At 40.8% G+C, this 13,121-nt stretch overlaps 1 protein-coding gene across 1 annotated transcript in view; it reads right to left on the bottom strand.

Annotated features, from left to right (window-relative positions):
• Positions 1 to 4,139: 4,139 nt before the first annotated feature.
• Positions 4,140 to 13,121, bottom strand: part of GALNT16 (polypeptide N-acetylgalactosaminyltransferase 16) — a 247,414-nt gene continuing 238,432 nt past the window's right edge. Inside the window, exon 15 of the mRNA XM_089521755.1 lies at positions 4,140 to 12,089. Coding sequence (XP_089377881.1) covers positions 11,952 to 12,089 — 138 coding nt within the window. The 3' untranslated portion in view covers positions 4,140 to 11,951. The remainder of the gene's footprint in view (positions 12,090 to 13,121) is intronic.

The following is a 13,121-nucleotide window of genomic DNA, read 5'->3' as shown; positions in this document are numbered from 1 at the left end:
AAGGATATGTAGAATTCTCAGCCAGAGATCTCTTGTGTCTGTTCAAACTACAGATCCAAGACTTCTATAGGATGCAGCCATGACAGTTAAAGTAGAATCATAGTGCTATCTGTGTTGTATGAAAGGGCCCCCAGATCCCGATACTGGAGTCTACTCCTACATCTTGTAGTGGTAATCTGCTTTCACAGTGAGCTATTTCTGTGGAAGTATGAATTCATAGATGTAGAGGTATGTCCACTGGTGACTAAAGTCCCAGAAATAGTCCAGGTCTGTTGTATTAGTGAAAAAGGAGGCCACCATGGAACCCAATTAAAATGATGAAGCATGTTTTTCAGAAGTGGAGTTTATTCCAGTATCTTAGACAGACTGTGGGACATGCTTTGGTAAAGAAAAGGTGGTGATGATGGGGAACTTGGGTTCACATAAATTATTTCTGACAAAGTGGATTTTATAATGAAAGAAGAAGGGTGAGGGATGACAAATCCATTCAAAGAGATTTCCAGAAAACATTTTGGTTCATCTTAAATAAATCCTAATAAATTACCAGTGTGTGCATTCAAGTATAATGGACACTATTTATTCAATTTTTTTTAAAAAAAATCCCCTATCCCACCTTTTTGTTGTACTCAAATTATTTGTTATTATTCTGTAACCACTTAAAGAGTTGCAGTTTTATTACAGCATTAGCTGGCATGGCTTATAGCCCACCATTTGTCCATAAAAGGTCATGCTATAACAAAGGAGTCAATCTTTTAAAATGTCACCAGGCCCCTTGTTGTGTCTGCTGCAGTGGGACTAACGTGGTCACCTCCCTCTCATAAATGTCCTTGTTTGTTCCAACTGCTTTTATGAGCGAACGGCTACATTCAGCCTCATTACTTCAAGAATTTTAAGGTTTACTTGAGAGAATATCTTGTCTGTTGTGGTGTTGTTGTGTAGAGGTTGAAGTGATGGAAATTCTGCACACAAATTCTCCAGCTGAACAGAAGGTTCAAAATAGAATGCCAGTTTCTTCCTTGTGCCCAGCACTCCAGGTTTAATCAAGGCTTTAAAGGAACTGTCCAAGTTCCTGAAGCCAATCTCAAAATAGGTTCAGAACCTTGGACTGTTCCTTTAAAGCTGCCCCAAACCCTCAGCAGCTTCACCTTTCCAGGGACATGGTGGCCTCTAGCTACCATTGCCCAGAAGCTGTGACTATCATTTGTGGTCCCCAATGCATGGAGTACAGGACTAGGGAACCAGTGGCGCTACAGAAATTGCTGGATGCTAAATCAGCTGCAGCCAATGATAAAGCTTCCTCCTTTTTTTGATGTACAAAAATCACATTGAAAGAAAGAAGAGATTTTTTTTAAAAAAAAAACCAAACTAATAGACAATAAACTGGAAATATACAAGTAAGGTACTATTTACATATTTGTGTGTATGTGTTATCAAGTTCCCTTTACTTATGACATAGGATCTTCTTAGGCAAGAAATACTCAGAGGAGGTTTGTCAGTTCCTTCATCTGAAACATAGCCTCAGTATTCATCTGTTGACTATGATGACCTCATGAATACCATAGGGTTTTCTTGGGCAAGGAATACTCAGTTGTGTTTTTGCCAGTTCGTTCATCCAAGATCAGACAGGATCTGGTGCTTTTAGGGTATTTAGGTTTCATATATATGTATTTAGATATTTACATATAAACATATAAACTGAGCTTAAATATATGTATATATTTAAATATATCTACATATAAACTTATGGAAAGATGACCAAATGTGTTAATGATGAATTGAACTCTACGTGTCACATGTTCAGGGTTTATGTGGTCCTAAGTCTATTTGAATCCTGGAGGCTGGGCAATGATGATGAGGGTTTTTGGAAGTTGCCATTCAACAAAAACATCTGGAGGACAACTAGTTCCTCATACTTTATGAACTGGCTGAAGATACATAGAACAGATGGCTGAAGATGCAAGTCTGTAGTGCTGCCATCATTATCTAGCCAAGCCTTTCTCCACTTTTTACATGTCAAGGCAAGTTAGATTTCAGGCCTTCAGACAGAGGAGATTTGAGCAGCATGGTCTTGCCTGGCAGTCCTTGGTGGAGCTGGGGGACTGTTGCTCTGACAAGAGGGCCCTTACATCTGGGGTCCCTCAGGGAGTGATCTTGTCCCCTATGCTATTTAACATTTACATGAAGCCGCTGGGAGAGATCATCCGGAGACACAGGGCGCGGTGTTATCAGTATGCTGATGACACCCAAATAGTCTTCTCTGTGTCGCCGACTGATGCAGTGACTAGGGATGGCATCTCTCTGCTCACTGCCTGTCTGGAGTCGGTAATGGGCTGGATGAGGGAAAACAGACTCAGCCTGAATCCAGAGAAAACGGAAGTGCTTGTGATAGGTTCTCCCGGTCCTGGGAAGGAGGTTTGTCCACCTGTCCTGAACGGGGTCACGCTCCCCGTGAAGGACTCAGTTCGCAGTCTGGGGGTGCTTCTTGACTCGTCGCTTCACCTGACTTCTCAGGTGGATGCGACAGTTAGAAGCACCTGTTATCAGCTTCGGCTGATACGCCAGCTGCGTCCCTACCTCAACCGGGGGGACCTTGAAACAGTGGTACATGCACTGGTAACCTCTCGACTTGATTTCTGAAATGCGCTCTACATGGGGCAACCCTTGTACCAAGCTCGGAAGCTGCAGTTGGTTCAAAATATGGCCGCTAGGCTGGTCACTGGTAGCTCCAGGTCCAGCCACATAACACCGATATTGAAGATCTGCATTGGCTACCAATCCGCTTCCGGGCCCAATACAAGGTGTTGGTCGTTACCTATAAAGCCCTAAATGGCTTGGGCCCAGAGTACTTGGAGGACCGCCTCTCCACATACAATCCGCCCCGCACACTCAGGTCAGGTGGGAAAAATCTTCTGAGCGTTCCCAAGACAAGATTTGTATGAACGGCGCAAAGGGCATTTTCTGCTGCGGCCCCGCAATCTTGGAACGCTCTCCCTGAGGAGCTCCACTTAGCCCCCTCCCTGGAGTCGTTCAAGAAGAATCTGAAGACTCATTTATTTTGTCAAGACTTCCTTCACATGTCCTGATTGTTTTTCCCCTGTGTACTGTGTATTGTATTGTTTTTAGATTGATTACTAATTCTTAACTGATTTTATGATGGATTTTAATGATGTATAGCTGTGTTTGGTTTTATTTGGGGTATTTTTCATAGTTAAATTTGTTTTCTTTTTAATCTGTATTGTATTGTATTTGTACTGTTTGTAAACCGCCATGATTGTAGGAACGGCGGTATAGAAATAAAATTTCAATTCAATTCAATTCAATTAAAGACATACAAAAACATTTGCATCTCTTGGTCAAGGTCTTTAAGAATACCTCTGAGGAACTGTAAGAAATTATTTCCAGGAGAGAAGCCAAGTTAGTCTATTGCAGCTAAAACAACAGAAAGCTTTGTGGTACCTTCAAGACTAATTGGTTTTAGGCCTCAAATGCTTATAATAGAATTTGTTAGCCTTTAAGACGCCACAAGACTCTTTATTTGAAAAATATTAATAATGCAATGGTGGAGGGAAGCTATTTTGAAAATAACTTTGGCCTATTCAAATTTAAACTGTGACTATGCTGGCTGCAGATTTCAAGGAAATGTACTCCAACAAATTAACTTTTGCAAGCACGGTCTTAAATATTATTTCACTATAGTGGGTGAATCATACTTCTGATTTAGGAACTTTGTGTGTTATCCAGTAGTTTGTTTAATTAATTATCCTGCTTAGCAACAGGGATGTTGGATGTAAAAAAATAATTGCAGTTTATCTCGTCTCTGATGACAAAGGCATTTCGATACATCAAAACCTCCTGTTAAGATAATGGTCCACTGATATAGATGCTTCACATTTGGGGTGCTTTAATTTTTGCTAAAAGGTGCAAACCTCAACATTTTTGCACAGACAATAGAATATTTCATGCAACCCCATGGTTTATTTAGAGTGATAGAGAAGGCTGTTACCCTTCAACTCCAAGCAGTTTTGGATGAAACAGATTATCTGGATCCATTTCAAACCGGCTTTAGGGCAAGATATGGAGTTGAGACTGCTATGGTCGCCTTAGTGGATGATCTCTGTCTGGGTATTGACAGTACCCTGTTGGTACTCTTGGACCTTTCAGTGGCCTTCGATACCATCGACCATGGTATCCTTCTGGAACGCTTGGGAGAGTTGGGAGTCGGGAGCACTGCATTGCAGGCAGATTCCAGATGGTGATGCTTGGGGACAGCTGCTCCTCTAAGAGAGAACTTAAATTTGGTGTCCCTCAGGGCGCCATTCTGTCCTCAATGCTATTTAATATATACATGAAGCCGCTGGGGGAGATCATCCAGAGACATGGAACAGGTATTATCAGTACACTGATGAAATCCAGATATATTTCTCCATGCCTCGGACTTCAGCAGTGACTAAGGATGGCATCTTTCCTCTGAACGAATGTCTTAAAGCAGTAATGGACAGGATGAGGAAAAACAGACTAAAACTGAATCCAGATAAAATGGAGGCACTTGTTATAGGGACCCCTAATCTGGGTATGGAAATATGTCAACCGGTCCTGGATGAGGTCACACTTCCCCTAAAGGATGTTCACAGCTTGGGAGTGCTCCTGGATTCGTCCTTTCAGATGTCAACCCAGATAGATGCAATGGCCAGGAGTGCTTGTTATCAGCTTCATCTGATATGCCAGCTGCGACCCTTCCTGGAGCCAGGGGACCTGGAAACAGTGGTACATGCATTGGTAACCTGACAACTTGACTTCTGTAATGCTCTCTACATGGGACTATCCTTGTGCCTAGTTCAGAAACTTCAACTAGTCCAAAATATGGCAGCCAGATTAGTCACCGGAAAATCTAGAGGTAACCATATAAAATCTCTTCACTGGCTGCCTATTAGTTTCCAGGCACAGTACAAGGTGTTGGTAATGACCTTTAAAGCCCTTCATGGTTTGGGTCCAGTTTACTTGCGGGAATGCCTTCTTCAATATAATCCATATAATCCACCCCGCACACTTAGGTCCTCTGAGAAAAACCTATTACAGCCAACAAAGACCAGGCTGGCTACAGTTACCCAGATGACCTTTTCATTTGCTGCTCCTAAATTCCAATCTTGATGGCTTTAAAAAGGCTGTCAAGATGGATCTCTTTTGAAAGGCCTTCCCTGATTGATCGACCCAGCCCCACTGATATGGACTGTCCCAAAAACTGCCCCAAGATGTTTTGCTTCAATGATTATTTAAAATGATTTAAATTACATTTTATAATGTTTGTTGTATTATAATTAGGTAGATTAGTTTTAAGGATGGAGGATAATGAGATTTATTTTATTGTGTTGTATGTTTCATTGTTGTAAGATGCCTCAATCTTATTGAAGAGGCAGGATAGAAATAAATTTTATTATATTATTATTATTAGTTTTTGTTTTTTGCAGTAATCATCACATTTGGGATTTGTTTGAATTTTTTTTGCAAAGACTCTCAAAGTTGGTGCTTGTGAAAATGACTTTTTTCACAAAAAGCTCCAAGGTTCAAAATAAAACAAACAACAACACCCCCATTCTCTCTCTCTCTCTCTCTCTCACACACACACACAAAGACCACTTGCAATTTCACTCGATGGAGATACATTTTTGAAAGGATTCATGTTTGTATGCAAGAATTGCCCCCAGATACAGCTGTTTTGCATTCTTGCAAGTCAATGAAGATTTACATTCTTACTGTGCTTGCTTCCCTTTGCTTAATGGTCCAGCCCCGTTCACTGAATTTCATGAGGGCAGGGGAGGTCCAGACGGTGTTATCTTCCAGACTCAGTCACACTGCCTCATTAATGAATGTTTATCCAGATGATGACAGCTTTTAAAGCAGCAATCCCACCCCCCTTGCTTCTCCATCTTTTCCCCTAATAGGAAAAATGTATTAAGGAGAAAAAAGTAAACACTGAGACCACAATTCTGTATCAGGAGACATAGCTATGAAATACATGTTCTCCTGTCCAAACCCCTCCAAAACCTCATTTTTTCTCAGTTACAACCCCCAAACCTGTCCATTTCTATATTGTTGGAGAGTGAGAAGAAATAGCAGACAAGGATCCAGCTATTTTCTTATAGCTGCTCAACGGACACCTGCTGAAATCTCCAGGGTGCTCTGCAAGTCACTGCAGGTGATGTCGTTGCTCTGCATCCAGCTATAGAAAAAGCTGTTTCCTTGTGCTCATCAATGTCTCAGAAATGGCTGGGGTTAGGTGGCGGGGGCTGTAAAAAAGAGATTTTGTCATCATGTATTAGTGAGAATCCAGATCTCCAGAACAACCAGAAAAGTAAATGGCAATGGCAGAAGTCCAGCCTTCGACACTGTAGTTCACCAACATGCTGCCACTCGAAATAGCTGCATAGTATTTTTAAACTGTGAACAGTAAGAACCCTCTGCTTGGAGCACCTACCTTTTGCTTCCATTTCTAACCTCCTGCGATTTCCCACTGCTTCGTGCATCTTTCTTCTGAATATGAAAAATGTTTTGAGAGGTCAAGATGGAACAACTCAGTGTACTTTGACTGCACTAGCAGCATACCTTTTTAAAGTATTCATGATCTTTATTTAGGCTACAGTTCTATGGTCCTTTACTTGAAAATTTCATTGAGCCCTATGGAATTTACTTCTGAATAGACATCAATATTTATTTTAATGGAGAGGGATTGTACTTGCTTTTTTTTCTAGTAGACACATGGAGGTTAACATGGAGCATGCTACACGAACCTAACACCTTTTATGGTGTAAAAATATGCTGAAAATGAACTATTAAACTGGCTGAATTTATTTCTATTTCTCACATTAGCAGCTTTGCAAGGTTTAGTTTTGATTTCCCTGCATAGTATGCCTTGTTTCTTGAGCATCTTCAACTTTAAAATCTGTCTCTTATCTTCTTGAAAGGTTCCCTGAGATCTTTCCTGAAGTTGCCTGTTTAATGGCTGCTACAGAGCATCATTGACATTCATTTACAATGTAGTGAATGGTTCCCCCCCTGACTCTAACCCAACAGAGAAAAAGTTCTATCAGATATAATAAAAGAGAAGTGTTGCCAGATATTCTCTTCTTTGCAAGGCAACCAGAATGGTTCTCAGTAGTTTTCTCACTCCTAAAATACAAGGATTCACACCTCACCACACTAAACCTTTATAACATTTGGTTCAATGTGTAAAAACTCATATGAGTCTGTCCTCTGACATAATTGCACCAGTTCATGGACCATTCAAATGTATGGTTTATCCTGGTCAGGCAGAGCATGTATAATCTAAAATTTTCACACATGATGGTTCTGATAGCCAGTTATAGCATGTGAATTAAGTGTTGTGAAGTGGCATTGCCCTCCAAACCTGGAGACAATCAAACAATACTGAGCAGAAGCAGTCAAAAGGAAAACCAAATAGGAAACAGTGCTAGAAACCACACAGCTGCAATGTATATCAATAAGGAAGGAGTACATTATGATATAAAACGCTTCACTGTGTATGGATTAAAACAAAAGTGACAAAACTGGATACAAACAGAATTACAAAACATGAGAATCACAAAAACCCAATGCAACAGCGCATGAACATAGAATGAGCAACCATTATAGCGTTCTGCCAGCTTCTTGTTCATGTTTTGCAATTACTGTCTGCTTGCTGCCAACTTGGTATTTAATTTTTGGTTCTTTCTATTATTGCTAATTTTATGTTATTGTCTTCATTCTCAGTCTAGGTTATGGTTTAACAGTGCCCATTCATTCTCTGTTCATGTATTTGTTGCATGTTTTTTTTTAATGCTTAGTCTTCATAATTTTCAGTTCCAGTTTGTGTCACGTTTGTTCAAACCACACATAACAGAGCTATTTACATTACTATGTCATTTAAATCTCAGTTGGAGATTAACTTGTCATAAGTGGTGTTTGTCTGAACGCATCCTCGTGTCAAAATAACCCTCATGTCAGCATAGAATTATTGTTTTGTGTTGGCTACTGGTAGTGACTTCAACTTACAAACTTCTTGTGCAAAACGACTCTCTTCCCATGCTTTCCTGGACTCTCAGAAAAGTCTTGCAAGTGTGTGTGTGTGTCAGGGCAAGGTGGGGGGATGCCCATTGTGTAATGAAGCTGAACACATACACCTTCCTTCTTCACTGCAGCCCAAGGACCAGTGTACATATTTAATTTTAAAAACATTTAAATAAATTAGGACAATTGGTTCCCGTTTCCAGAATCCCATCCACAGTAAAACAGTGGCAATTTCAGGTAATTGGTGATCTCTTCGGGAAACTACCCACCTTTCTTTGTCAGAATGTATGATCCCATGAGTGGAAAGACTGGGATATTGGTGTCCAGTACTGGGGCACTCTGTAAATTTGTGATTAAATTCATTTTGAAATTAATGTGAATATCAACTCATATTAGTTTCAATATTAATGGGATATCAAAACATGTTTGATATGATCATAATTTTGGTCTACATAAAACCGAACAACTATCCATACTCCTGTGTGTATGTGCCTTCAGCTCATCTGTCGACTAGGATGACCCCATGAATTTCATAGGGTTTTCTCAGGGAAGGAATACTCAGGGGTGTTTTGCCAGTTCCTTCCTCTGAAATTTAGCCTGCAACACCTTGTATTCATTGGTGGTTTCCCATCCAAGAACTAACCAGGAGTAACCCTGATTACCTTCCAAGTTCAGACAGAATCTGGTGCCTTTAGGGTATTTAGGCCCATTATCCATATCTGACTATCCTTGAATTACCATCCTTGAAATTTGGCCTATCTTCAGTCCTGAGAAAAAGAAAGCATCTGACACGAATCCCTTAGATATATTGAGGTACAAAGGAAAGGATTTTCTGGCTGAGTTTTAAGGGCTATAAAGACTGGTTGCCAGCCAGTCTTTTCTTTGCACTGATTGGATGGTTACTAAAAGACTGAAGATATCATGCCACTATTTAATGGTATAATTCTAATGTTATGGAATAAAATATTGTGGATCTCCCTCTGCAACAGTCCAAGGGTCCATTTTTGGATTAGATCTGGCTTTGGGCCCCCTCCCTGTGGTTGCCGCCTTTGCAGAAACATTACTGCCCCTCACCTCTTTGAAACATAACTCCAATGTCACAGAAAATGAAAATGAGATTTCTTGGGAGAGGTCCAGGATCTAAAAGATCCACAGCTCTGCTGGCTCCCAGATGTGCTCTCAGACCAGATCTTAGATTTATATTAGAACTGTAGGTTGACTGAACTGGCAGAGATGAAATGTAGGCTGATGGTGGAGCTTAATGCCACTCCAGTGACCAACTGAAAGAGAGGAAGCCCCATTGCAAAAGAGGGAGGGGGGGTTAAAATACTACTTTCCTTATTTCTGCCTTTGTGGCATGATCCTTGCAGGGCTATGGCTATTTTGGTGGCCCTGATGTCAGAGTTCTCTAAGATAAAGGTTACTATTGCTAAAAGGGCTAATGAATAAAACTAAATCTACACTAGATCCAAATTAACACTTTTTATTTTTACAGGGAGGCTATACAAGTTTGAGTAGGGGATCAGCAACTGAATGTGGCTTTGCGCAGTCCTCTCTTGCAGACAAATTTGAATGTCACTGATGTCTCTTTTGCTTTTGACTTTATTAGTAGAGAAGACATTTGGTATAAGATGTGTCCTCAAAGGACTGGTCAGACTGGTCCTGAAAACTGTCAGGGCAATACTTTGCAGTGTCAGACATTCTACATAAGTATTAACTACATATGTAAATATAAGAATGTGCTAGTCCCATCCATCTTGCTTACACTGCAATGAGCCTGGAGAGCCTTCTGTGTGCATGCAATCTTGTTTTTCTAAGGTTCTGGGTGATGTGGAAGAGCTCCAGACAAATAAGAGGCTCCTTACCTCCACCTCACTCCTCTACATGGAAGCAGAGACATGGAAGTAGTAAAGCCAGCACATTCTCCTATTTCTATATTTTGTAAACCCATACAGTACTTAGAAGGCCTAAATAAGGCTCTAGTGATGGCACACAGACAGCACTTATTCCCCCCACTCCACCTGACAGACAACCAGTGTTATTGGTATGCAGCAATTCACAAATATGAGATTCAAAAGTAATTTAACCCTCAAGACTGTGTCTCCCACTGCTTCCATTCAGATGCAATTCAAACCATGAGAGACAGAACCATGTAATTTTGCAGAGGCTTATTATGGATGCTGCTTTGTAACTGTGCCTGAATGCATGCTCACCTGCCCTCAGGGCTCTCCAGTTAGGCTGCATGTCAACATTTAGCCATGCACATTTATGCAGAAGTAAATTCCACTAGGTTCAGTAGCGCTTATTCCCAAGTGTCTTTACAAGTACAGTCTCCAGTGGGTGCAAGGTAATAACAGCTTTTCTTCCAGCTGCACAGGACCAAAGTGCCCTCAATAACTGCACTTTGCCTTCTGGAACATGCATAAGGATCATGAACTAGTCAGCAAATGGTTTCTGAGTTCATGCTATGCACTGAAAGGAGAAAACACACACACTGGTAACCTTACCTCAGGCATGGATTGAAAAGAATCTTTCAAGAAGAGGAATGTTTCCCTGGAGTGGAGAGTAATTCCTTTTATCTTGAGAAATAAATTGCATTCCGATTGATTCATTAACATGGGTTGAGCAGAGACACACCAGCTGACCTTTTCAGTATCAGGACTTATGTTTAAAAGTGCACATATATGTATATGGGGGACTGACTTCTTTACTGGAATGTATTCAAATACAGAAGGAAGTGATACCTGTTCTCTCCAGGCTCCTCCATGTCCCTTTACTTAGTTCAGAAAGCACCAACACTTTTAACACTGGCTGTCAGTGCAATGTCACAGAATGCCTTCCGGGAGAGGACTTAATGGATGGGTCCTCACAGCTGCTGCATCACATTTGTCAGTCTCAAGAGTGACCTCCAATAACCTATCTGCTAGAACTTAGCTAAATTTTCTGAACTTTGTTTTTTGAAATGAGAGAAATGCAGGGGGAAAAAGAATCAAGATGCACACATAGTACACAACAAGAAACACTTTTTTTGTAGAAAAAACAAAAGGGGACCTTTTGTTCATGTAATTTCAAATAATGTTTGCACTTCAAGACTCAAGCTCTAGAAAAAAAACCCATCAAATTATTTACCCTCAAAGGGCTGGCTTTTAACTTTCTCACTGCTATACCACAAACTTGTTTTAACCAGGGAAACACAAAGATCCATACCTCTGCAAGGAATTATATGAACATACTCCAAAGATGAAACAAACTTAGAAATAAAAGTAGATAAACAAAGGCCCTAGGCCCTAAGCCCTTCATTTCCCTGCCAATGATGCATTTCCCAGTAACGTAGCCATGACTAGTTTTGCCTGTTTTCCCATATAGCATTTTGTACAGCACACATGCAAAATGAGAGATGATGTCATGTCTCAAAGCCAATGAAGTCAAGCAAATCCACCAGGAGTTCATATTAAAGCCAATTGTCACAACTCCATGAGACCAGACACCAATTGCAACACAGACACCAATTGCAACAACTCCATGAAACCAGAGATCACAAATATCTCTGGAGAAAAAAATGGAAGGGAAGAGCTGTCATTCAGTCTTAGTCACACTTAAGTCTTAGCTACTGGGAAGTACCTTTTCCCAACCTTGAGCTGCTATTGAGTGTCCTATAGTGTTATTCACAGTGGGGAAGCAGGGATTACAGATGGGCCAGTTCCAGGGATGTTTCCATATACCTTGGGGTGCTTCATTAATGAATTCAAGAACACTGACATTTCAACTGAAATGGTTATTGGCTGAGGATCACAATAAAAACACTTAAGGTTTAAACTCCATTCCCCACCCTAACCCCTTCCATTCCCAGAGTCTCATGCAAAAGCACTGGAGAAGTTGACAGGCAACCATCATGTGGCTTGGAGCAGCTCCCACTGTTGTCCTGGTATATCTGACTGGCAGATGTTGGTCACTAGTCTGCTGGACTGGCTTTCTAAGCATAGGCCACTGACAAAGTGCTGGATAAAGCTGCCTTTCATCTTCCATTTCTGAAAATGGGAGAAGGGAAAGGGAAGAGGGAGAGAACAAAAAAAAACCATTAAGATATGAAAACCTGTCCTCTTCTTTGCTCATTTCTTTGCTGTTTGTTTTTGAAGTACAATGTAAAACTATAGACTGAAATAATGTATGTGAAACACTCAAAAAGAAGACAGAGATTTTTTATTTTTTTATTTATTTAGGTATTTATATCCCGCCCTTCAGCCCTAATGGCTATCAGGGCGGCTTACATTTATTATTATTTTTAACCAGACAGTTCCCTGCCCGCAGGCTTACAATCTAAAAGACACGACACAAAAGGAGAAGGGAATGGTGAGGGGGCAGGGGATCAGGTCCAGCATTCTTCTCTCCCTCTGAGGCCTGGACCAAGGCAGATGGACCGGAGGGAGGGCTCTGCTTCTTCCAGGCAGGCCTGGTGGAGCTCGCCTGCCTCTCTCTCCCCTTCCAGATGATGATGATGATAGATAGATAGATGATAGATAAATAGATATTCCCTAGGGTTTCACCATCTTATATCCTAGTATAGCCAGAAAATAAAAACACGATGATTGATCCACCTACAAAGATCTTTGTGAGATGTTTCACTGACAGAAGGCTCTGAGGTTTCACAGCATCCCTAACCATTAAGCCATTCTGAGTCAGTCTAATCAGCAGATCTTGGAAAAGTTCACGTTTTGGACATGCCACTAGAAATTCTGAGAAATTATATTTCAAAAAAGTAACTTTGCCAAAGAGCTGCTTGAAAGGTGGAATGGGGAAACAGATGGCATTGAGATAACTGAAATTGTGGTTTGGGGTAGAGTGGGAATCGAACTAGTCTTTGAACCACTCATACAGAACTGCATCTTCTTCCTGGTAGATTCTCTCATGCATAATTTCCATGTTGTGACTTGGAGTTGCATCTTACACAGTGCTTCACTACCAATCTGAGCACTGCATCAATTATGAAAGCCATAACTCCTAGATTTGCCCCTTAGAATTGACACATTGTGACCCATCTCTTTCTTAATCACCATTCACAC

The sequence above is a fragment of the Sceloporus occidentalis genome, unplaced genomic scaffold (genome assembly GCF_023333645.1).
Source record: "Sceloporus occidentalis isolate IW3139 unplaced genomic scaffold, rSceOcc1.0.p SCAF_4, whole genome shotgun sequence".
In the NCBI taxonomy this organism is placed as follows: domain Eukaryota; kingdom Metazoa; phylum Chordata; class Lepidosauria; order Squamata; family Phrynosomatidae; genus Sceloporus; species Sceloporus occidentalis.
This window is presented reverse-complemented; position numbering and strand designations above follow the sequence as displayed.